Source organism: Terrapene carolina, unplaced genomic scaffold (genome assembly GCF_002925995.2).
Source record: "Terrapene carolina triunguis isolate 2854851 unplaced genomic scaffold, T_m_triunguis-2.0 Scaffold93, whole genome shotgun sequence".
Lineage (NCBI taxonomy): Eukaryota > Metazoa > Chordata > Testudines > Emydidae > Terrapene > Terrapene triunguis.
The window spans coordinates 20,100,063-20,126,784 of NW_020664444.1; the positions used below are offsets into that span (position 1 = coordinate 20,100,063).

The following is a 26,722-nucleotide window of genomic DNA, read 5'->3' on the forward strand; positions in this document are numbered from 1 at the left end:
CAGTTTGGGCGGCTGTTACTTCATTTCTCCCAAATCAAATATACTGATCCACTGTAACTTGCTATAGAAAAAGTAGGATAAAATTGAGCAAGAAATGCTTCCCAGTGGTTATTAGGACTGGAATTGCTATTTTCAACAGCCATTGCCTTTTTTGTTTGTTTGTTTAAACGGAAGACAGTGATATTGCATTGGCAAATTCCTCATAGAAAGAATGAGTGGAACAAAAGAATAATAAAGGCACCTCAACTTTTCCTCATTTATGTAGGACAATCTTATAATATGCATCCAGATATCCTCCAATCACACAAGCTGAAAATTGTTCCACTTTACTGCAGTTCTGTAACCATATGGGAACCAATCCTGTCTGTGTTCTGTGCACACCTAAAATTCCTGCTGAATGACCTGCCCTGGGAGCGAGTTACCAGTGACCCAGGGCTGTGGTGGAAGGAGGGTGCAGGTGGGGGGCGGGAGAGCCCAGGGCTGGGGCGGCAGGAGGTGTGTGTGGGGGGCAACGGTGGGAGGGTAGGGGGAGCCCAGAGCTGGGGTGGCAGGGTGTGTGTGTGGGGGGTGAGAGCCCAGGGCTGGGGCGGCAGGGAGGTGCGGGTCGGGGGGGGTGAGAGCCCAGGGCTGGGGCAGCAGGGGGGTGCGTCGAGGCGCCCAGGGCTGGGACGAGGGGCAGCCAAAATTTTTTTTGCTTGGGGCAGCAAAAAACCTAGAGCCGGCCCTGGCAGGGGAGCCTCGATCTGATTCATTCCACTTGCCACCACCTGCCTGTTGATAAACAAAAAGAAATCGACTTTAAGGCTAGTGCAACAAATAGAGTTCGTTGGGTCGGTTCTTGACTCCACACGAGCCAGAGCCTTTCTTCCGGCGGCGCGTTTCCAGGACCCAATCTCCCATGTGAAAAACTACCTGCTCACCACTGCCCACACCTGCCTGCGGTTGTTAGGCTATGTGGCTGCACGTACATACGTGGTCTGGCACGCCCGGCTCCATCTCTGGCCACTGCAAGCATGGTTGGCGTCGGTCTACATCCCCAACAGACACTATCTAGACTGGGTAGTCAGGGTGCTGGTTCACATCCGATTGTCCCTGGATTGGTGGTTGAGCCCCGAATCGGAGTTGGAGGGACCTGGTTTCAGATGCCTCGCACCTGGGCAGGGGAGCCCACCTAGGTGAGCTCAGCACACAAGGCCGCTGATCATGGGATGATCTGTCCCTCCATGTAAACGTCAGGGAGCTCAAAGCGGTTTGCCTGGCCTGGCAGGTTTCCTGCCCCACCTCAAGGGCAAGGTGGTGCAGGTTCTGACACTCAATACCACTGCGATGTGTTACATCAAAAGGTAGGGTGCATCCAGGTTATCGGCCCTTTGCCAAGAAGCTCTCCACCTTTGGGACTTCTGTGTGCAGCACACCTTCTCATCCGGTAGCCACACATCTGCCCGGGGCCAGGAACGCTTTGGCACATCACCTCAGCAGGACCTTCTCATCTCGCCAGGAGTGGTCGCTCCATCCGGTGGTGGTCAGTGTGATTCCCCGGAGGTGGGGGACTCCGCAGGTGGACTTGTTCCTGTCTCTCATCAGAACAGGAAATGCCACGTGTTCTGCTCGTTTCGGGGATTGGACAGGGGCTCCCTGTCAAATGCCTTTCTGCTCCTGTGCTCAGGGGCTCTGATGTACGCCTTCCCACTGGTGCCACTAATCCACAAGGTCCTTATGAAGATCAAACAGGACAAGGCAAAGGTGATGCTGATAGCCCCTGCGTGGCCTCGGCAGCACCGATGGACCTTTCGGTAGCTGCCCCACTTCAGCTGTCTCCTTGGCCGGACCTGCTGTCCCAGAAACATGGCAGTCTTCTGCATCCAAATCTGTCGGTGCTGCACTTCACAGCATGACTTCTGCCAGGCTAAATGTGGAAGAACAGGAATGCTCGGCCCATGTCCAACAGGTCTTGTTGGGTAGCAGAAAGCCCTCCACCAGAGCGACCTACCTGGCCAAGTGGACCTCGGACTGGGGGTATTCAAGCTTAGCAGGCCTCGCTGCAGGCGATCCTGGACTATCTTCTGCACCTCAATCTCCAACGGTTGGCCATGTCATCAATCAAAATCCACTTTGCCATTATTTCGGCCTTCCAACCTCTGCTCTAAGGCAGATCAGTCTTCATTCACGACATGATGGTCCGGTTTTTGAAAGGTCTGGAGCGCCTCTACCCGCACATGAGGGATCCTGTCCCTCCTTGGGACCTGAACCTCGTGCGTCGCTCCTCATGGGTCCTCCCTTCCAGCCTTTGGCTTACTGCTCCCTTCTCTTCCTCTCCTGAAACGTTTCTTTCCTGGTTTCAATAATGTCTGCCCGTAGGGTCTCTGAGATCAGGGCGTTTACTTCAGAACCACCCTATATGGTGTTCTACAAGTACAAAGGCCAACTGCAGCTGCACCCAGTGTTCTTGCCCAAGGTAGTTTCACAGCTTCATACCGGCAAAGACGTATACTTACCGGTCTTCTTTCCGAAACCTCATAAATCGGAAAAGGAGCACAGATTGCACACCCTGGACATCAGGAGGGCACTTGCCTTGTACATTGACAAGACTAAGCCGTTTCGCAAAGTCAATGCAGTTATTCGTTGCGGTGGTGGATAGGATGAAAAGTCACTCGGTGTCTGCTCAGAGGATTTTATTGTGGATTATGGCCTGCATCCATTAATTTAAATTGCTGAAGTGAATTCCATCTCTTAACAGGGTTTAAGTTGATTAGTTTACTAAAACTGTTCTGTTAGACAATCATCTGTTTTGAATAATAATAAAAATTGACAGGCAAATTTTAAGAGACTGAGAGATATTCAGATCAGTTGGAAATAATGTAGCATGGAAGACAAGTTAGCACATTTAAAAATAGTTTTACTCATGAGGGAAGCAACTCACATTGCATTCTCAGTACTAATGAAATGAGATTGTTATTCATTTGTGTGTATATGGCTTCTTAATGACCAAAACTTCTTCAGCAATTTTGGTAGTTTAAATAAGGCAAACTCATTTGCCAAGTTTCTTCTGATAAAGAGCTCTTACTGGATCTCAGTGACTCAGCTAGTTTACCATGCTGAATTACACAGTCAGGGGGGCTGTTCTCAAATGATGAAAGGAACCGTATGTACTTGTTGGAAGTATTGCTTCTGGCACATTGAGAAGGACACACTGACAATATACTGTGCAAAAAAAGCAACAGTCTGTAACTTTGTTAAATATGTGAAAGCATATAGAACAGGTTATCCTTGGAAAACCTAATTGTTATCTTGCTTATTGGGTCTCTGAAGCAATCCCTTTCTGGGTTGTGGCCTACATCCATAGGGAGGACTCCATTCTTAATTCTCTCTTCCCTGTCCTGCTGCTCATTCACCCAAGAACTGGACCATCCCCCAAGATGTTCTCACCTACGAAAATGGACACGCTCCCCTTTCCACTCTTTATATGCCAACTGTCTGGGCCTTGCAATTACTTTCAGGGTTTTGAAGGTAAATCTTCTCCTTTCATTCTCTATATACACGAGCTGTTGTTTAGCAGAGCTTTTCCATCTGCCTGTGAAGGGATTTCTCCAGTTAGGATTGTAATCCTGGTTTATGCATCTGTGATCAGGACAAGCCTGATTGACATGTGCAATCAACTGATTTCCACCCAAATGGCAGAGTTGCCACAAATTCCTGATCACATTCATGCAGTCACCAAAGTATGGTCTGCACCCATGCTTTTATTTATTTCTCCCTCCCCCGGCTTATTACCACAGTCCAGGACATCTGCTTCCTTTTCCATTCCAAACTGTAAACCTCTGACTCAGCAGACAGAGGGGGTTTTGATTGGCCTGTCTGTCCCCTTGCAAGTCTGATAGCAAATGTATATGTCTCAAGAGATGATTAATGTTAATTGGAACCTTTCATCTCTAGCTCTTCAGCTTGACTACTACCCAGTTTGGAACTGACACAAAGTTGTTAAATTGCTAATGTTGTTAGTGGGCAGGTATTTACATAAAATTCACTCTCACAGTTGTCCCTAACTGCCATGATTGATAGAGATCTCAGCAAAGGAGATATTGAATGAATAGGCAGAAGAGACCCTTGCCACTAGAGATGATTACTTCAGGTCTGGATTGATGGAAGGTTTGTGTAGATGGTTCTAGTGTGTATCTGTCCAGAGAATTTTGCCTCCAAGGCTGTCAGTCCAGCACCTTCCTGTCACTAAAATGATAAAAGAAGATAATACATTTTAAAATCCAAACTAGAAAAACAGGAAAAATGTTTTGCATTTTACAAAGCCCCAAATAGGAGAAAGGAGTGTCATTTACTGTATGTTTGTACAGCACCTGCCATAATGGGGTCCTATTTTGGTTGGCTTCTAGGTGCTACCGCAATATAAATGTTAAATAAGAAACACCTACTTTGTCTTTCTGACAGGTTTTAAAATGTTAGTATAGTGTGTAAGTGTTCTCCTAGATTTCCACTGTGGCATTTTATGAAATAAATACAAATGATTTCAACTGTGAAGCATCTTTAAAACATCAATGATACATACCATCTCTAGCTTAAAGAATGAATTAAAAAATGTATTTTTCCAGTCGCCCAGTTATTCTGACATCAGGTGTTTTAAAAAAAATATCTAGCTTTGGTGGGACTCTGAATAATATTTTTTTTTAAGTTGCACATCAGTGTGGCGTCTAAAATATTCATGGTTTTACAAAAAAATATTTTAAATGTGACATATTGAAAATATCCTGTTTACCTTAAATGCTGTTTGGAACAACTAGATATTAAAAAGCTTTGTTTCCAGCCACACATGTAAATACTGAAAATATTACCTATTTTTAAAATTGGGATAGACTGTTTTTCTCTTTGTAGATCCAAAGCAAATCACAAGACTTCCAATTGTGGGGAAAACTGCGCCCCCTTTTTTTTCAGTAGAAACACAAAAAGCTTGTTTGCATAGAAGTTTTGAAAATGTTTTATTTTTAATATTTTCTGATTTTTTTTTCCTGTCATCAGCATACTACATTTAATATTCAGTCTCTGTTGGGCAATTTATGCTGTTCTTAATTTTTATTTTTATTTTAAATACATCCTAAATAGATACTGAATGTTGCCTTTGAAAGCATAGAATGAAATGATTATATAAACAGTACTCATAAACTATTTGGCATCAGAGCTGATATGCAGCCAATGAAGTGCAGCCACCCCAGGAATGGAAGGCTGCTTCCATTCTGCTAGGACACCAGGCAACAGATTCCAGCTAATGTTACTCAATTTTTTTTCAGGTGATTTTGTATAAACTTGTAGCAAATGTTGTTACTGACTTTGTATGTAGTATATAGGTCACTGGATTGTCACATGACATTGTACGACACCACTGTAGGTTTCAAAGTACATAATATTTTAAAGTCGGTCACTTTTCACAAAACTGAATGATTCAAGTGATTATATCAAGGCAAATAAACCTCTTTGAAAATGAAATCAAGATTAATTGATCCAGTGCTAGTACAAATCTAATGATGATGATCTACTATGTTGTTCGGGTGTGGGAAAAATCTCCCAGCATATGCTCTATATTAATTTAGCACCAGATTCTGCCACTCTTAATCATGTAGAACATTGTGCCATTCCCAGAACAGGGTAATACTCAGTGTGAGTATGAGTAATAGATTCTGGCCCTCAGTGAGCAGTGTTTAAGTTTTGCATGAAACTTTAATCTAGAGAAACCATTTTCTGTACACACTGTGCCCAGCAGCCCATTTATTATAGAAGTTAAATTGGGTAAAGTATTCATTCATTAAATTCCAGGTATCCTATACTTTATTTATGAAGGGGAACCTGATTGTCTGCTGCCCTGCTCCTTGCAAAGTTACTTTCACTGGTATAGAGTTCAAAACTCTACTGTTCTGATTTGGTGGAATTTACAGTCACATTGTGCTGTGTAAATAACAGCACAATGGATTTGTCTAGACTAGAGTTTGTGGTTTTGTAGTAATTCAAGTTAATTGAATGGTCAGTTATGTCAAGTTAATTAGCACAATTGTAAATGCTAGTGTAGACATGGTAATTTGTTTCAGAGATCAGGGTGTCCTGGAGCAAATATTTGTTTGCTGTTAGTTTATAGCATTTACTGTTCTTAGTTAACTTGAGTTAAAACAGGACTAAAAGCTTGGTCTAGACAAACCAAAGATGAAGGGCAATAGAAAATCAGGTTCATGATGAATACTATGCATTTTTTCATTATCGTTCTTTGGATCAGTAAATTTCATTTCATACAGTGAATATTTTGATTCTTTTCCCAATGTCTAATAATTGTGCATAATTGCCAGCCTATTTGGAAATTTGTTCTTACTGCAATGAGAGTGAGGAGTGGTGGACCAAGTAAGGAGTGATGAGCAGAGCCTTATGTTTGTAGCAGAACAATCATCAGAATGCAACTGAGGAAGATTAGGATCAGCTTTTCATTCAGAGAGAGGAAGAAAATAGTTCTGGGCGGGATATAAATATTATGAATATACTAAGTCAGTCTGCACTCCAGGAAACTGTAAGATAAGCAAATCTGTTTGAGAGTAGATATGACACTTTTTTCAGTTAATGTAGATGACATTATTTTATGGCAATAGCAGTAAATATATGAAATTATATGACTGCATTGAAGACTATTATATATGCTATCACACTGACAACTCATGACACTACCCCCTCAAATTGACATCATTTGCAGTATACCCAAAATGTAAATGAATAAGTCACACTAGGGTGCATCATTTATTTATGTATTCATTTTGTGAGTAAGTGATAAAACCAAGTCATGGTGAAGAACCCTGTGAAAGAATACTGCTCTAATAAGTATTTTTTTACTCCTTGCCTGCAGATTAACAGTGAAAACTGAACCTCATCAACTGTAGTAGGTAGAATTATAGAAAAGGAGGGCTGGAAGGGACCTCAAGAAGTCATCAAGTTTAGCACCCTGCTCTGAAGCAGGACCAAGTAACCCTACCATTCCTGACAGGTGTTTGTCCAACATGTTCTTAAAAACCTCCAGTGATGGGAATTCCACAACTTCCTTTGGACTCCTATACCAGAGCTAAACTACCCTTATAGTTAGAAAGTTTTTCATAATATCTAACCTAAATCTCCCTTGCTGCAGATTAAGCCCATTACTTCTTGTCCTACCTTCAGTGGAAATGAAGAACAGTTGATCCCCATCTTCTTTATAATAGCCCTTAACATATTTGAAGACTGTAATTAGGTTCCCCCTCAGTCTTAGTTTCTCAAGACTAAACATTCAGGTTTTTTTTTTAACCTTTCCTCATAGGTCATGTTTTCTAAACCTTTTGTCATTTTGGTTGCTCTCCTCTGGACTCTCTCCAATTTGTCCACATCTTTCTTAGTGTGACACCCAAAACTGGACACAGTACTCCAGCTGAGACCTCACCAGTTCTAAGCAGAGTGGGACCATTACCGCCTGTGTCTTACATAGGACATTCCCGGTACTACGCCCCAGAATGATACTAGCATTTTTTGGAACTGCCTCACATTGTTGACTCATATTCAATTTGTGATCCGCTATAGCCCTCAGATTCTTTTTTTACAGTACTACCACCTAGCTAGTTTCCCCCCATTTTGAAGATGTTCATTTGATTTTTCCTTCCTAATTGTAGTACTTTTCACTTTATTGAATTTCATCTTGTTGATTTCAGACCAATTCTCTAATTTGTCAAGATTGTTTTGCAGTCTAATCCTGCCCTCCAAAATGATTGCAACCCCTCCCAGCTTGGTGTCATCTGCAGATTTTATAAGCATACTCTTTTCTCCATTATCCAAGTCATTAATGAAAATATTGAATAGTACCAGGCCTGGGACTGACCCCTGCAGGGTCCCACTAGATATACCCTCTCAGTTTGAGAGCGAACTGTTGATAACTACTCTTGGTGTATGATCTTTCTGCCATTTGGGCACACACCTGATAGTAACTTCATCTAGATCATATTATGAAATTGTCATGTGGGAGTCTTATCGAAAGCCTTACTAAAATCAAGATATATCACATGTACAGCTTCCCCCCATCCACTGGGACAGTAACCTTGTCAATGAAGGAAATTAGGTTGGTTTGGCATGATTTCTTTTTTAACTAATCCATGATGGCTATTCCTTATAACCCTGTTATTCTCTAGGTGCTTACAAATTGTTTAATAATTTGTTCCAGTAGCTTTTCAGGTATCAAAGTTAGGCTGATGGATCTGTAATTCCCTGGATCCCCTTTGTTCCCTTTTTTAAAGATAGGTACAGTACTATGTTTGCCCTTCTCCCAGTCCTTTGGGACTTCACCTGTCCTCCTTGAGTTCTCAAAGGTAATTGCTAATGGTTCTGAGATTGCTTGTTAGTTCCTTAAATACCTTAGGGTGAATTTCATCAGGCCCTGTTGACTTGAATACATCTAACTTATCTAAATACTCTTTAACCTGTTCTTTCCCTATTTCAGCTTGTGTTCTTTCCCTCTTGTTGTTATATTGTGTTGAGTATCTGGCCACTATTAGCCTTTTTAGTGATGACTGAAGCAAAATGGGCATTAAACACCTCAGCTAGATGTAATCATAGCACTTGTAATCATAAAAATATAGTGTGCATGCTCAGTTAGCGATAAATGGACCATACCTCCAGCCTGACAGTGTTGATTATTTTATCCTATTTTACGTCTAAAGGAAAAAATTCTCAGACGCTGTTATGCTCTGAAGATTTATCTCAAGCAGAGACACCTATTTAAACATTTTGCAGGTCAAAGAGAAGACTCCATTTTGGTTTTTGATAATTTTGCCTATTTCCAAAATTTTTTTATCCCCATCTTCTTAATCAATGGCTGTTTATGAAGTCTGAAGATAGACACAGTTTATGTTCATTTTAGAAATCTGGTGGACTAGGAGTTTATGTTTTTGGTCAATATTATAACATTAGTTCAGTAAACAAAAATAATTCCTGACAGAGTCATATTCTCTGGTTGCTGATGCACAGTGTTTGTAGTAGATGCAAACCAGCTTTCTCTCTAGCAGCTGATCCTGCTCCTGCCATGGGTATCATTCTTTTCTGTACAGAAAAGGAGCAGGAGCAGGATCAGCTGCTAGAGGAAAAGTTGGTTTGCATTTTTTATAGATAAATAAAATAAAGCTGGGATTGAATCCCTATCCTACTCTTGAAGCAGCTTATATTTATGATAATTGGCAGCTGGACCTGCTGCTTAACCATAAGGTCATCTTAGCTTTGGGACAAATCCTGTTTGTTTTATTTAATAGTATTGAATGGTTGGCTTATTTGTCCCTTGCAAATTCTTACAGTTAGTGTCATATGAGAGATGCTATTTTTATTTTAAAATTCAGTTGAATAAAAGATTATTTTTCATTGAGAAAAATACAAGAGCTGCTAGAAATTTTTCATTAAACTTATTACAGAATGTTTTAAAATTGAGAATGTTCATTGTTTTTCATCATTCATCTTACATTTTGGCTTTACCACAGTTTCATATGAACAGTATAACCTTGTTACATGTTATTTGAACTCAGTGATGTTATTAAACTGCTTGGACAAACAACATAAAAACTTTCTGCTTATAATAACACCAATCAGCAGTCTCACTATCAAAGTACCCTGAGGAAAAGATGTGCTATACACTGTGCCCCAAAAATATAACAAATCCAGGCTTTGGTGGACCAAAGGAATAGAGGGGTGAATTCTGAAGCTAAAGCTTAGATTTAACCATGGAAATTTTAATTCCTTAAATACAAGGATGGGGGAAGTGGAAGTGCTATCTAGGCTAACAAGGAAGCCTGATCTTACAGCCACCGACAGTATTACAGCTGAAATATAGCAAAGGATATTCAGTTATCAGGTTATTTAATCAACAGAGCATTTCTTAGGTTTAATTATGAATAGTAGAATTAGCAGCATGATTACAGGGGATGAAAGCACAGACTCAGGTGATAGATTGGCTTTCATAACCTATGGGGGATTCCACTGATTTCATAACTGCTAGGAATTAAGTTTCTGTAGTTGCTCAGTGTCACCAGATCATGGAGATTAAATGTCAGTTTTTGCTGTATGATTTGGAGTATTTCAATTTTTATAATATGTTGTATATGAGCCAGACAGCTTTCTTACCATTTGTATCCTTTTCTGCTTCTTCACCTGCAGCTGTCTCTAGAATCCTTTTCTTTTTACACTACCTGTCTCCTTTCCTGCAGCTTTTCTTCCTCATCACTTTTCTCTGTTGCCTTAAATTTTCCCCCTCTCGTTTCCCCCCTGTGCTCACTCAACACCGTCTGCATAGAATCTGCCATCAAGCCTGGGGTTCTGTTTCATTTGCTGACATCTATTGGTATATACCACTTTGCATTATTGATTCAAATAATTATACTCGGAGATGTTTAAATTTTAAAAATTTAAAAATTTGGATTTTAAAAATAACTGTGTACACACTGTGATACGGTAGCAATAACCTGCACCAAGAACCGCTTCGATAGAAACAGGTTTCATATTTTTTGGCTATCTTTGTTTTGTTTTTCCCCAGCTGTTGACATTACATGAAAGTTCTGAGCATAGACTTGTAATAACTGTGCTGTTTGTTGTAAAGCTTACCTTTGTGTGAAATATCTGATTTGTCATATGAGAGACTGGGGATGCCCTTAGGTTGTAAATGTTCATGGATAATCCTCTTTAGTCAAACACAGACAAACTCAGAACAATTTATAAAACATATACATGGAAAAAAGACATGAAGTGATTGTGATGGGTATGGGCCCTTTAGGGTGTCACCTGCTGTGCTGGGATGCCACTGAGTCAGCCTATTCTGCTAGCCTGGGTCCCCTTCCAGCCAAGCACACAGGCAGGGCCACACTCAGCTGCACAGAGAGACAGAGATCCGCTCTAGAAAGATTCAGCCTTAGGGGCTTGCCCCAACACTCTGGGGCCCACTCCCTTTATGGAGTACAAACCCAGAGGTTTTATGAAATTCGCCCTCTCCCTCAATGTGGACATTGAGGGAAATAAGCACAACTTCTCTCCCCCCACCCCCCAGTTAGAAATTACATAAACTGGGTTATATTATAAACAAGAAATAAGTTTATTAACTACAAAAGGTGAATTTTAAGTGAATATAAGAGATAACAGAACAAAGCAGATTACTGACCAAATAAAGCAAAACACACGAGCTAAACTCAATATACTTAAGAAACAGGTTACAAAATGTAAATTCTCACCCTAAATGTTATTTTAGGCAGGTTGCAAAGTTTCTGTGGTTCAGAGTTCCAGTTATATTCCTTTTCAGACTGGAAACCCCCCCCCACCTTCCCTTCAGGTGGCTTTAGCAGTCTTTCTTCTTGGGCAGACAGGCCATAGAGAGGAGGAGTTCCCTTTGCCTTTCTCCTCACCTTAAATAGGATTCACATAAGGCGAGAATCCTGTTTCTCAAACCTTGCAGTGGAAAGTTACAAGAAGTCCCAGGTAATGTTTAGTATCAGGTGACAAGACCACCTGACTCTGTAGTATCACAGCGTCCATGAGTCAGTGGCAGTATGGAGTGTCCGCAGGAAGGCCAAGCTTTTCACAGCTCATTGTCCTCGCTGATGAGTCATCATCCCTGTCTCACTTTTCCATTGTTTTACCTGAAGTGTTAGCATTGGGTGTCATCCAAAGTAGCATAGTTGAAATACAGATACATAGTCAATATTCCTAACTTCAGATACAGAAATGATACAAATTAGATAATGGCATTCAGTAAATGATAACCTTTCCAATGATATCTTACAAGACCCATCATGCATAAAGTACATCTCAGTTATGTCATATTCATATCATAAGCATATTTTCATAAAGAATATGGAGTGAAACCACGATGCCATGAAGTAATTTGTATCTTCCCATTGTCCTTTTGCATAGCTGATCCAGGGGTGCTGGAACAATTTGTATAGTGGGAGTGCTGAGAGCCATTGAACCAAACTGTAAACCCTGGATATGCTGGAAACCACTTCAAGCCAAGAGGTACAGCAGCACCACTAGTTCCAGCATCTATGAGCTCGTTCTTAAAATGGAGATTCCCATCTCCTCACATATCATCCCCAGTTGCTCAGGTTTGGCAAAAAGTGAGGTGGCCTCTGGCAATCAAGACCTCACTCCCCTATCCTTCATATAAACGTGCAACCTTCTGGTTCAGGAAGAGGCAGAGATATTCTCCCATCCCTCTTGCCTCTGGATTGCCTTGTGTAGGAAGGGACTGCCTCTGGAATTGGAGGGTGTTTCAAATCCTGCCAGTGTGTCTGCTCAGAGGAACTAATGGCTGCTTGCCTTGAGGGAGCTTGTCCCATCTTCCTGCCCCTGGATAATTTGATCCATTAAGGCTGATTTAAGTCAGGGAATCACAGTTCTCACTGGGATCAGGGTGTAGCTAGTCACCACAGTTCAGGACAGGAAGGAATTTTTCCATGCTTAGCCAGGTTAAGATGCAAGGTAATGTTGTTTTGGTGCTGAAAAGTAGAGTTTGGTGTTGGAGTTTTAACTATGCTGCAGGCATTATCTTTAAACCCCAGTATCCAAGAAGGATAACTGAATCGGCCATATCAAATACCCAAGGCAGCAGGAAATTCACAGACCCGGAAGTACCCACTAGTGACTAGGTATTACTTGATTACATTTCTGGTTTGATATTAAAAATATTTAAGATACCAAATTGCCAAGCATAGTCAGTTTATTAGTCAAAAATAAAGCAGTACAACATGAAAAAGAGACATACATACCACCCTTTTGGGGAAGCAATCTCTCAGAGTTCACCTTCTATACAAGGTCTGCTCCCACAATATGCACTGAAGTATTTATACTGTAGTTGTTTCCAAGCTAAAAGCACTCTATATGTCACCCAAGATTCAACCCACGAATCTGCACCTGTTTCTTACCTTGTTTTTCTGTACCATCCAGTATCTTCCTTATCTTTTATTGTGCATACCACATTCCAGGTGTCAGTGGGCCATGGAAGCACCTCCTGAGAGTACCAGGACATATGTCTGATTTCCGACATGTATCTGATTGTGCCAAGAGTTGAATCAACTGTTGCAAAATGTTAGGGGGGCATATACGTTAGCTTGAGTGAATAGGAGTAAAGAGCATTCAGGGAAAAACATAATACAATTCATAATTGTACAACTTAGCATGACTACTCAGCATTTATATCTGATATGTGTACAATATAAATATTATGTGTGTAATACATATTAATATATTATGCCATACCCCTAACAAATATATACATTGGCTAACACTAGTCTTCTCCTAATATTACCTGGATTCAATTTTGTGTGTACAGGGCTGCTTTGAACAGTCACTATTTTTAAATTAGCCAAATAATTTTTCTTGTCTCATGCCTCTTCTATATCTGTTAATAGAAGAAAATAATAATTAAAGGAAGGCCAACTGGTAGCTGTTATTGTGGTAAAAGCTGAAGGCTAATTGGAAGCCTGGCAAAGAGCGAAGGGGGAAAGTTACAATAGTATTGCGTGCCTACTTTGTTTTGTTATGTGTAGTACTAGCCTTTTCTAGAAATCTAAAAGAAAAACTCCGGAGAGGGAATTTGTGCAGAGTCCATTAGACTTTTTTTGAAGGATAAATCCAGAACCCAGGAAACAACCTGAGTAACAGGACTGTGTGCTGTTAAGTTTCTCACCAGCTGCAAAAGAGAATCCTCCCCCGAAGCTATGGAGTAGAAGCAGAACTTGTTTGGCGCTGGTGCATTGGGGAGGAATAGCCACATAATGGCTGATAGGATAGGATGCCACATAATGTCAGATTTACCAAACCAGCTCCACTCACGCACACAACTTTCCCTGTGTGCATATTGGAGTGCTGTGCGAGTCCCTGTGTAGCTGGTCTGGTCTGGCATATAGCAGGTACAGACACACTGTGTTAGGGTGACCAGATGTCCCGATTTTATAGGGACAGTCTGGATATTCAGGTCTTATATAGACACCTATTACCCCTCAACCCCTGTCCTGATTTTTCATGCTTGCTATCTGGTCACCCTACCCTGTGTTGAGGTCCCAGCATCCTGCTTCCTTCCTTCTGCAGCAGAACCACACCAGATACACTGGGTAATGGTCTCTGCACCAGAATATAGGGGTGAGGGGCACCATTTATATATTAAATTTTAATTAATTATTTTTCTCAGAAATGCATGTTTTTATATAACTTGGAATTAGTAATGGTTTTGGTAAAGTTAATAATCATGATTTTTTTTGATGATGTCAGGTCCCTGGGGATTTGAGTCAGACATCTGAAGACCAGAGTTTGTCAGATTTTGAAATGTAAGTTTGCAGTAAATGCTGATGTGAAATTTTGTATCTTTATACTATCTGTGTGGGAGTGGGGAACAAATGATCAAATCTAATACATTGCTTTCCCTACATAATTTCCAATAAGTGAATCATCAGATAGGGTATTCTGTTATTGGAAATAATGCAGCTAACTTTCAGAATCTTTGTCCTGTTTAGTTTTTTTTTTTTTTTTTTTTTTTTTACTCTTGGAACAGAAGGAATTCAGTTTTATGCTGCATCTGAACATCCTTTGGGAGCTTGTTTTGGTTTTCAGTTGGATCTTTTAGTCCGCTAATGGTTCAGCAGCAGTTGTGACCAACTAAATCCCCGTGGAAATGCCAGGCAGGGTTAATGACATAACTAAAAAGTGATTTCTTTCTTTTGCTTTTGTTTTGCAGTGCTCTTCTGTAATTATTCATTCCCCGCTGCAGAAGATGAACATTAGTGTACCACAGTTTTTTTAAAAAAGAAAATTGTAAAAAAGTACTGAACAAATACAGTTGCACTAAAAATCCCATATTTCGGCCTGAATTATTTTAATGTGTGATTTTTCTGGAGTTTAACCTTTGTTAGCCTAAAATCCATATGTCTAGCTGATCCTTTTTGAGAGAAGGCGAGTGAAGGAAAATTGATTTTATGTATCTTAAAGAATTTGGAATTAAAATGATAGTGTTATTTAATTGCTCCTAATGCTTCATGATTGAAATTTTACTGTTTTCTGAAAATGCAAAACCATTTAAAAATACTTTTTATCTCCACATATTATTTTCAAAATAATACTGATGTGATAAAAGATCTCCAACTGATCAAACTCAGGCTGGGTCTACACTACAGCGGGGTTCCGACCTAAGATACGCAACTTCAGCTACGTGAATACCGTAGCTGAAGTTGCGTATTTTAGGTCGGCTTACCTGGCGGTGAGGACGGGGGAAAGTCGACCGCTGCCGCGCTGCCGCTGACTCCGCTGCCGCCTCTTGCCGAGGTGGATTTCCGGAGTCGACGGCAGAGCGATCAGGGATCGATTTTACCGCGTCCTCACGAGACACGGTAAGTCGATCCCCGATAGACCGATTGCTACCCGCCGGATCAGCGGGTAGTGAAGACATACCCTCAAATATAAGAAAGTAAGAAGGGCCATAGTGGGTCAGACCAATGGTCCATCTAGTCCAGTATCCTGTCTTCCAACAGTGGCCAATGCCAGATGTTTCAGAGGAAGTGAAAAGAACAGGGAAATTATCAAATGGTCCATCCTCTGTTGTCCAGTCCCAGCATGTGGCAGTCAGAGGCTTAAGGGTTGCGTGCCTAACCATCTTGGCTAATAGCCATTGATGGACCTATCCTCCATGAACTTATCTAGTTCTTTTTTTAACCCAGTTATACTTTTAGCCTTTACAACATCCCCTGGCAATGAATTACACAGGTTGACTGTGCATTGTGAAGAAATACTTCCTTTTGTTTGTTTTAAACCTGCTGCCTATTAATTTCATTGGGTGTTATGTGAAGGGGTAAATAACACTTCCTTATTCATGTTCTTCACATCATTCACGATTTTACAGACTTCTGTCATATCCCCTCTCAGTTGTCTTTTCATAGCTGAATGGTCCCAGTCTTTTTAATCTTCCATCATTGGAAGCTGTTCCATACCCCAATCATTTTTGTTGCCCTTCTGTGTACCTTTTCTAATTCTAATATATCTTTTTTGAGATGGGATGACCAGAACTGTACACAGTATTCGACATGGGGGCATACCATGGATTTATGTAGTGACATTAAGATATTTACTGTCTTATTATCTATCCTAATGGTTCCTAACTTACTGTTACTTTTAGGTATAATAAGTACACAATATTCAGGCAAAATGGTGATGTTTTAAGTGTTCAGAAAGTTTTGGTTCAGTTGCTCACTGTGGACATTTTGCAAGCATTGGAGGTAGACACTTCTATGTAGCTTTATTTTTATATGTAAAGATGATTCCCTATTTTAAACTTGTCTCTTCTTTTGCTCAGATCAAATCGTGCCCTTATTAATGTTTGGATTCCCTCAGTCTTTCTACGAGGAAAAGCTGCTAATGCATTCCATGTTTACCAGGTATGTAATGTGACTTTAAGAAATCATATTTGCAAGGGGTTTGCATAAGTGAAATAACTGACAAACTTCTAAAATATTCTCAGTATCTGAAGGTGAATCACAATCTAAGGGACCAGTCTTTGAACACTTATGCACAGGGGATAATACCTTTACTTGTGTGAGAAGCTCACTGGAACTATTTAGGTGAGCAGAGTTACTCGTGTGTGTATTTTCAGGGTAGGACCCTAGTAACATAGTAAAATGGTGGTACAGTGACTGTAGGCAAACGAGACAACCATTCAGTGTTCAACAGCAACTCTTTCTCACACATGTACACAAATATGCAAATTTAACTATTGGAAGGATTAGTAGCCAGAAAACCTGGGCTATTTCCTACCTTTATAAATTGTACCAGAGGTTCTTTACTTTTACCTTTACAGACACCAGTGGGGAATAGAAATGACTTCTGTGTAGTGGCTTATTGCAAAAACATTATTTCTGGCACTGTAGAAGCCTTTATACTTAACTGTCTGTATTGGTTCTGAAATCAAACCCTCATGTGAGATGTCTGTCTACTTCTGTCTAGCTCAGGCATGAAAATGTGTTAGCAATAGAGTAAAGGTACTAGCCTCAGGCAGAAAAGTATTAGCAACTAAGCCATATTTGCATATGTTCAAATATTTGTTTAAATTCTGCAGTTAGGTTCTACCCACTCTGGTCTTTTTTCCCCTTTAGTTTAAAACTTGTTTGAGATTTTCAATTAAAAGGGTCCAAGCTTTCTCTGAAGAGTAGAGAGAAAGCATAAGTTCACCTGAACTAAAACAAAAAGATGCCATACCACATGGAAATTTCTGAATTAAAATGAGATATGTTTGCCATCTATGTAAATTTAGTTCAAGTGGTGTTCACAATTGCTGTGTCTTGTTGTGGATTCTTCTAATTTTAGTGGAACAGCACAGGTATTACTATTATGGTGATGTTTTGCTTTGTTTAAACCTATTTATAAAAGTGGAATTCTTGTCTTGTATTACTCCTTCCCCCACTCTTTCCTAGGTTCAGGTGTCTTAAGATGCTTTCCTCCATAAGGAATTTAGCGTTGTCACTCTTATTTTCTATTCGGAGCATGTATATACTCTTAGGAAAAGAGTTCCAGATGAGCTCAAGTCCATTGTCAAAAGTAACATAGGTACTTAGAAGTCTGTCTCATTGAAAGTCAATGGGATTTAAGCATCTAAGTGCATGAGTCATTTCTGAAGATAAGGCTTAGGTACCTAAGTCATTTAAGCACTTATGAAAACTTTATCCTGGGCTCTTGGTCTGTGATCTTTCCAGTATTGTATTCAAACATTTATTTCCTGTGAACAGTTAGTTATCCTATAATATCTGCAGGTTTTATATACCTCTTTCTATCCAATATCACTTCACCTTTTTACTGCCTGGTTTCAAGGAGAGTGCACGCTGACTCAGTACAGCTATTTAATGAAATGGGTCTTTAGTAATTGAACCTTCAGGAAGTTTTTTAGGGGCGGCACATATAGAACAGTGGGAAGAACTGTACAACAGCAGATGTTTCTCACAGTAAATACTGTTAGCAGGAGAGACTTTTTTTTGGCAGAGAAGACCCAGTGAAAGAGCAGTTAAATATTTGAGAATGTGAATATGTACATATTCTCTGCATAGAGTGATTTAAGCTGGACAGTCAGCCATCAAAGAGCAGATCTGTTTACATGTACAGCTTTAGTGCCTGACAAGTACTATTCTGTAGAGCTTTAAGCTCTTCCATAGAATCTCTTTAAAAAAAAAATCTAGACAGTTCATCTATCAAAAGGCAGAATGCGATCTACCTTAACAGATTCTTGACATGTTTTTCTTTTCTGAAGCCACTTAGCAATTTTCTGTCTCTGGAAGCTAAAGACTAAATGAGACAGACTCAGAAAAGATGTGATTATCTGTGAGATGAGTTCTGCAGTATTCCTGACCATATAAAGACTCTTGAATGCCCGACCCAGTGGTCTGATTTTTTTGAGCTGAGCATCATTGAGCAGGAGTACTAACATTGCATTCCGATTGATGATTGCTTTTAAAGAGTTAAGCACATTTCCCGCCCGTTTAGCTTTGGCATTATGATTACTGATGTCAAGAAATGTCATATAACAATTAGCATTTCTGTATAGCATTATTTTGGCATCTCTCTAACAGTGTTTATGATCTCTTCATGAAGACATTACTTTGAACTTTATTCTCTTCTCTGTCCCACTGAGTATAATTAATTTCAGCATTTGAACTAGCTACAGTTTTTATTATTTTATAGTTATTCAGTAAAGCCCCAGAAATCTTTGTATCTTCCCTCTTTATATCTGAGGACTGCTTCTGACAGCATCAGGTTTGTTGCCTTTAGTGAATAGGTTTCCACACAGCAGAGAAGATCTTTTCCATTGCCAGAAATCTTGCCATTCAGTAGTTAAGATCTTGGAGAAGAGAAAACAGCAGACTCAAGTAAATCATTTTTAGAAGATTACTGCAGCTGAATATATACATATTTTCTATAGTGTGGTTCAGTAGAAATATTATAATTAATAGCTACTGTAACTGTTAAGACATTTTCTCTTGTCTTTCTGAATGGCAGGTCCATAGCCTGTGTTTTGCATTTTACAAGCCGTCTCCTCCTCATCTGGCTTAATAAGAAAGAAAGTTACTGTGACATAGCAGGGTGCAATCCAGACCAGTGGGAGTCTGTGTCCCCCCTGCCCGGTAACCTGGGGGGCATAGCAATGCCTTACTCTTATAGCGCTCAACCTGGACTGCTCACAAACCACTTTCCAGCACGGAGGTTCCTCCCAGGTGTGTGTGCGTGTAACTGAAGCCTGCAAGTCACACCTTGGCTCTCATCAGCCTTGGTTATACTGCAGGGTGACCCCAACACACTCCCAATCGCAGACTCCCCCCCAGAGATGTATGTCTTGTATTGTCCATCCCTTTCCTGGACAGTTCAAATATATTAAGTCCATTATTCCTTCAAGGGAATAATATAAACAACTTGTCACCTTAAATGGAGTTACCCAGACACTTCAATTTAAACACACTGGATTGGATAAAACAATCAAACAAGTTTATTTACTACAATGAGAGAGATTTTAAATGAGAATAAGCATAGGCAATACAGTCAGAAATAGTTAAAAGAAAAATAAAGATAAACGGCTTTCTAATGCTAAACTCGACAGGCTAAACTTAATTCAAGGTAAAGCTCTTACCCGCATGCTCCCAATATTACCGACCAAACTCTCAGGTCAGGACCCTTCTCCCAGAGTCCAGTAGATGTTTCTTTTGTCTTCCCAGGTGCAAAGAGTGAGATGGACAGGGAGAGAAAGAGAGGGTTCCCTTGGGATGTTTGCCCCTCCTTTTTATAGTTTCAGTCCCTCTCTATTTCTATCTGAGAACCAGGAGACAAAGTGTTTGTGTGGAAGGATGTTCCCTGCAGGGTTTTTCACCCGTGTGAACTTCCTTTGTTTTATCCCTTCCTGCTTGATGACTCTGTTTATGGAAAATTATGAGAAGCATACACTCCTTTGTTCAAAACAGGTCTGTTTGACCAGTTTGATGCTACATGAGTCTGAACATGTATTTTTAACATTAGAATCATAGAAATTACAGGGGTAATTAGAATCACAGGGTTAGAAGGGACCACAATGGTCACCTAGTCTAACCCCCTGCCAAGACACAGGGTTTGTTGTGCCTAAACCATACAAGACAGATGGCAATCCAGCCTCCTTTTGAAAATCTCCACTGAAGGAATTTCCGCAACCTCCCTCAGCAGTCTGTTTCACTGTCCTACTGTTCTTACACTTAGGAAGTTTTTATACATTATACAGGGAGAAGTTTATAACTTTACACACAATACTGATGCACACATTTTACCATGATATTACTGATCAGTAAGTTATGAGTTTTCAAATGATACTTCACAAGGCAAACTTTGTACAAAGATTTACAATAGTGTGTTAGATGTGAATACAGGAATGCATTCCGTCACAGTTACCCAATGGACGAAAAGTTCATTCTCATTTTTCTTTCTTGTTATGCACTACCCTTTAATTACTTTAAACATAAAAGTATGACTGTGGCATGGTACAAGTCATTATAGAGGTAGGCAGATATTTGTTGAGGTATTTATTTAAAATGAGGCAGTTGGAACTTGTGAACAAAAAGCAGATTAGCCTAAACTGTGGGTTCCTTTGCTATTTTTAATTTATTTCTTTGTTTTCTGTTATAAAAACCCAGCAAAATCAGATATTTTTCTAGTTGCACACTGCTTGGGGAAGGGAGGAAATTGTAGCTGTAAGCAGCCCCTGCCTTTGGAAGGATAGGATGCTGTGATAGATAAAGGAACGAGAGGAAACATATTTTTGTGTACCATCCAAAGCTCCCAAGTCCAATAGCAATGCCATTACAACATAGTAGGAAAATTATATTTACAAAAAATGCTGCCAGTTCTGGTGTTCAGAGTTGCCAGAATTGAATAGACAGAACATCTGTGATAAGAAATAAAAGAAAAAAATAGCACAGGGGTATTTTTTAGAGCAGGGATGGGCAAAGTACGGCCCGCGGGCCGGTCCGGCCCCACGGGGCTTTGGGTCCAGCCCGCGGTGCCGCTGGCACCACGTCCCTGCGGTCCCCAGGCGGGGGTGCAGAGGGCTCCATGCGTTGCTCTTGCCTCCAGGCACCGCCCCCTGCAGCTCCCATTGGCCGCAAACGGGGAACCGCAGCGAACGGGAGCTTCAGGGGAGGTACCCGGAGGCGCGGCAAGGGCAGTGCACGCAGAGCCCTCCGCCCCTCCTCCCTCTGGGGCTGCAGCGCTTCCGGGAGCGGTGCGGGTCCGGGGACAGGGCAGGCATGCAGGGGGCATGCAGGGAGCCTGCCCTGGCCCCGGTGTGCGCTGCTGCCACCCCGGAGCCGCTTGAGGTACTACACCCCCTCTCACACCCCAACTGCCTGCCCCGGCCCTGAATACAATTTCCCCACCCAGATGTGGCCCTTGACCCAAAAAGTTTGCCCACCCCTGTTTTAGAGGAATCTGGGGGAGATTGAGTATTTGAGAAAAACAATTTAAAAATAGTTTTTTTATTAAATGTGTAAGCTGCTTTTTTAAATTGCCTACGTTCTGCTCTGGAAAGGATAAGATTCTTCATTACTACTTTTGGACTCTGAATCATTGCAATCTCCCTGGTTAGATGGAAAGAAAGATTTCCTAGAATATGTTTTTAATAATTAACTGATATAGTTTTTTCCTCAACACTGGGGAGCTATTTATTGGGTGCACAGTGCTACATTTAGTAAAGCTCTACTGTGGCTTGGACAATTTAGACTTAATAGTGATCCTGTTCACCTCTGGTCCCTAAGGAGACGTCATGCCCTGCTGCAGCTGTTCACTTGTAAAGAAGCTAATGCCAGCTGTGGAATTACTTAGCTGTTTGGCTCATTCATTTGGCTTTCGAGTTATAGCCAGCAAGCCACTACTGAATTGTGTCGGTTTCTTTTTCTTTCTCTCTCTCTCTCTCTCTCTCTCCTCTCCTCCACTCCTGGATTCATGCAGCAGTAAAGATTCTGCATGTCAGCTGCTGCTGCTCTTTTTCACCTGTGCAACTTGTGATGCAGTGTGATTGAATATGACTATTTTAGGGCTGTCAATCACCGTTGGCTCAAGTGATTAACTCAAAACAAATTAACTCGATTAAAAAATTAATCACAATTGCAGTTTTAATCGCACTATTAAACATTAATAGAATGCCAATTCTGTTATAGTTTAATAGTGCAATTACATCTTTGATTAATCGTGATTAATTTTTTGTCTCGCCATTAATCACGATTAATTTTTAATCGCTTAACAGCCCTAATATTTTTACAGCTGATGTTTACCGCCACATAATTTCACACAACTGTGAAAATTTAAAATAAATAAAAATCGGAAAAAACCTTAAAAATGTACATCAATATTATCTGTCAACATTATAAAAAAATAAAATTTGAATTCTGCCAGCCTATTTATAATTGCCTTGTAAGTACGGGCTAGTGGCTGTGCCTGTAACATAAGTGACATTGTTAATTTGTGGCAATAATATATTACTTATATATAGGCCCAGTTCCTGACTGCAATCAGATCTGCAGGGACAGATCCTTATATCTATGCAGAGATCCACCGAAGTCAGTGGGGCTCTGAGCAAGCAAACGGGTATACATGCAGATCCAAATTTAGGAAAGGGCCATATCTTCTAAATGAGAGTATCACTGTATAATATTTACATGTTTTAGGCAGATTACTGTATAATTGCACTTGAGCCATTAAAAAGTGATTATAATCTAATCTCTTTGATTTATGATAGTTACAATTAATAGTCTAATTCTATATGTTACTTTCAATGTGTATGTAGTGAATAACTGTAATAATCCCCATGTGTCTCAATGGTCAGATGTTAATCTGTAATTAAATAATATTTATGCTGAGAAACTAAAGTCACATGAATTGCATAAAACCATTTTTAGTAATTCGTTTTAATGTACATTTGAACACAACAGGAAGATTTAAATATACACAAGACAGTAATACCCCTGTTTTTTCTTTAAGTGTATACTGAGGTTACCTATATTATGATCAAAATGTGGCAGTGGTTACTGAAATAGTAAGAAAAACTGAACAGTTAACTATACAAGTTTAATATTGAACTCACTGAAATAGACCATTTTTACTTATATGTTAAGTATATTTTTTATAAAAGAGTTTGACGTGATTGCAGATTTATTCCTTTGGTTCTTTGTATGGGATTAAATATACTATTAGTCTTGAGGTTCACATCAAACATAGTCGGCTTTCAAATTGCAATAACCTTTATTTTACATTGCTTTTATAATTTCTTTCTGATCATTTTAATAAGTAGAAAGAATGTGATTTGTAATAAGATTTATGATAAAAAATCATGATATTTTAGAGAGCTACTTTATTGGCTGAATATTGCTGTATGCAATTTTTATCTCAATATAGGGCATTTTCAGGTCAGGGTCAAATATTTGTGGCGATGTCCTATAAATTGTGTGCCTTGTTACATGAATTGTATTTTATAAATGCCAATTCTGCCAGTGCCATTTCCCTTAGTGTAGAAATACATTTTCTGAATCATTTTGAAAAAAAATTTCTTCTAATTCTGTTCAAAAACTATTTTTAAATGATCCTGGAAAATTCTATATTGGCCATTTCATTAAAGAAATTATTTTATTTTATATACCCAGTTCATAATTTTACCATATTCTCTTACTATTATCCCAATTTATGAGATGTCGTTGGCTGTGGTATTGTCATTCAAACATCTGTCCGAGAGACATGACATTTCACAAAATGGAAAGGAGAAATATGTAAGGAAAAGTGGCAGTGGCTAGTGATAGAGATATTGGTGTTAAAGAGAGAGTGAGAGAAGGAGGTGTCACTTCATGATCCCAAAAAACATATTTGTAAATCAGATTAAGGGGCAAAGGATTACACCATGCTCCCCTTTCCTTATTTCTTTCAGTCCCAGTTAGTATGAAATAAAATTGTCTTTGGGAGAAGCTATGGCCCTGATGACATTAGTCAAATTCTTTTTCATATGGCTTGCCAAGAGAAAGAGATTAGGTTTTATTAGTCAACTGGAATACAACATTGGGAAGTCCTTAAATTAGCATACAGCAGTGGTTTTCAACCTGTAGCCAACGGACCCCTGGGCCAACGGACTTCCATTTGAAATTTTTTAGGGGTCCGTAAATGAAAAAAGTTTGAAAACCACTGGGATACAGAAGTAAAGGTTAAGATATAATCCAAAAGAGTTATTGAATGTTTTAGAAGGACTCTTTAGAATCGGGAATGAAAAGTATATTTTAGCTTATGTATATGACAGCCATCTCCAGCATCGACATCTTATAATAGATATTGCACTGTTAGGGAAATAATAGATTTGGAGTTTGCTATTGGTGTGCCCTGTTAATGAGCTTTTACAACTAAAACTTATCCTTGGTGTTGACCTTCCCCCTTCTCTTCCCTCCCCCCCTCGCCCCAAGTAGATAATTACACCATATACAATGTGTTCATATCTTTCTGTGCTCAGCTCTGTGTGTGTGTGTATGTATATATTTTGAGGTTGGTATGGTAGTTACTTATTTTGAATGGAAAAGTAACCATTGTAGCAAAATGTAATTTAACAAGCCACTTTTCTATAGCTTTAAATGTCGAATAAAGTATTTATGGCATATAATTCATAACTTCCTTTTGGAGTTTATACTTGGATTTCTAGAGAAGGGGGGGTCACAGTCCACTTTTTTTTCTTGTTTCAAATGTTAAAACACCATTGGAAAGATAGACAGGGTGGGGTAATATCTTATATTGGCCCAAGTTCCTTTGGTGAAAGAGACAAGCTTTCGAGCTACACAGAGCTCTTCAGTTCTGGATAAGGTACTCAGTGTCACAGCTAAATACAAGATGGAACAGATGGTTTAGCATAAGGAGTTAACATGTTGTAAGAGACCATTCAACGTGAAGTAGGCAGTTAACACGTCTGCAGTCAAAGGATAAAGGAAAGTTATAGATTGCTGTAATCAGCCATAAATTCAGTGTGTTTATTAAGTCTGATTTTTAGTGTCTAACACATTTATGAATTTAAACTCCAAGGCAGGTTTCTTTTTTGAACTACAGTTTATATAGAAAATACATAGCACCCTTTTCCAAAGAATCATAGAATCATAGATTATTAGGGTTGGAAGGGACCTCAGGAGATCATCTAGTCCAACATAAAAGAATGTTTTAGTGATGTAGAAGTACAACATCCCCAAGTATATACTAATACTTCTTAGTATCTGTACTAAGTTTCTGAAAATTATTAAATTAATACATATTGAAGTATCAGTATTTTACAGCGTAATTACCTTGCACTATCAGAATAATAATATTCATAACTAGATTTTAATTAACAATTATTTTACCACCAAAGAGCCAAAAGAAACTTGAAGTATTGATAATGTATTATACAAAAATACTCAAGAAGTTATTATTTATGTACATACATTTAATTGCTATTAAAATTAAATTACAATTCAGATGTTAATTATCCTTAGATTAAATCCAGGAAAAAGGAATATTGTAAATTATGTGTTCTCTATGAAAAACATATTGTGCAAATAATATCTATCACCCATGCCATTGCTAAAAAACAAAACTTTCTGGTGTAAAATAGCCATGCACAGATCCTTGGGGGTTTCGTGAATTTTTTATAGTTTTAGCTTTCAATCTTTTTTTAAATGCTTTTGTGTTTGCTTAGGAGTTGTCCAGAGCATTATTCACTTCAGAAAGATGAGCCCATTAAATAGTAGGAGGCTTGCTGCTTCTCTGCAGTAAGATATTTCTAAAGATGATTTAGATGCAATGCATTTGAAGTAACAAATTAAATGAGATGGAAAACTTCTATTAAGTATTGAACGCTATAACTTTTGTTGATGAAACCATTTACATTTCTCCTTTAAACATCACTGGCTTATATTTCTATGCAGAAAGTATAGTGAGAAGCCTGGTAAATACAGGCATTATGCTAACATAACATAGGCTATGTGTACACTGGCACTTTTGTTGGTAAAACTTCTGTCGGTCAGGGCTGTGAAAAAAACAGTGTGAACAGTGCTGTGTCAGCAGGAGATGTTGACAAAGCTATCAACGCTTTCCCACTGACATAGCTACTGCCGCTAGTTGGGGGTAGTTTAAGTATGCCGACAGGAGAACTCTCTCCTGTCGTCATAGAATGGTTACACGGGAGACCTTACAGTGGCACAGGTGCAGCGGTACAGTTGTGCCTCTGTAAGGTCTGTAGTGTAGACATAGCCTAAGTAAACTGCTAAAAGAAATAGTAAGATTGCTTGAGTACCTATTGTATGCAGTGGTGTTGTAGACACATTAGTCCCAGGATATCAGAGAGACAAGGTGGGTGAGGTAATATCTTTTATTGGACAGGTTCCTGTTGGTGAGAGAGACAAGCTTTTGAGCTCACACAGAGGTCTTCTTTGGGTCTGAGAAATGTACTCACAGTGTCACAGCTAAATATAGGGTGGAAAAGATAGTTAAGCATAAATAGTTAATACGTATATCAAGGGACCATTCAAGGTGAAGTGGCCTGTTAACACCTCCCCATTCATAGGGGGGGAAAGGGAAAAAATAGCTTGGGCGGGGGTGGTTAGTCAGTTATAGATTGTTGTGATAAGCTATATATCCAGTAAAAAGAACAGGAGTACTTGTG

At 39.6% G+C, this 26,722-nt stretch overlaps 1 protein-coding gene across 1 annotated transcript in view; it reads left to right on the plus strand.

Moving 5' to 3' along the window:
* The window catches only part of SNX29 (sorting nexin 29), a 472,333-nt gene that overhangs the window by 232,770 nt on the left and 212,841 nt on the right, over nucleotides 1-26,722 (plus strand). The window contains exons 17-18 of the mRNA XM_026650716.2: nucleotides 14,293-14,348; nucleotides 16,364-16,445. Coding sequence (XP_026506501.1) covers nucleotides 14,293-14,348; nucleotides 16,364-16,445 — 138 coding nt within the window. The remainder of the gene's footprint in view (nucleotides 1-14,292; nucleotides 14,349-16,363; nucleotides 16,446-26,722) is intronic.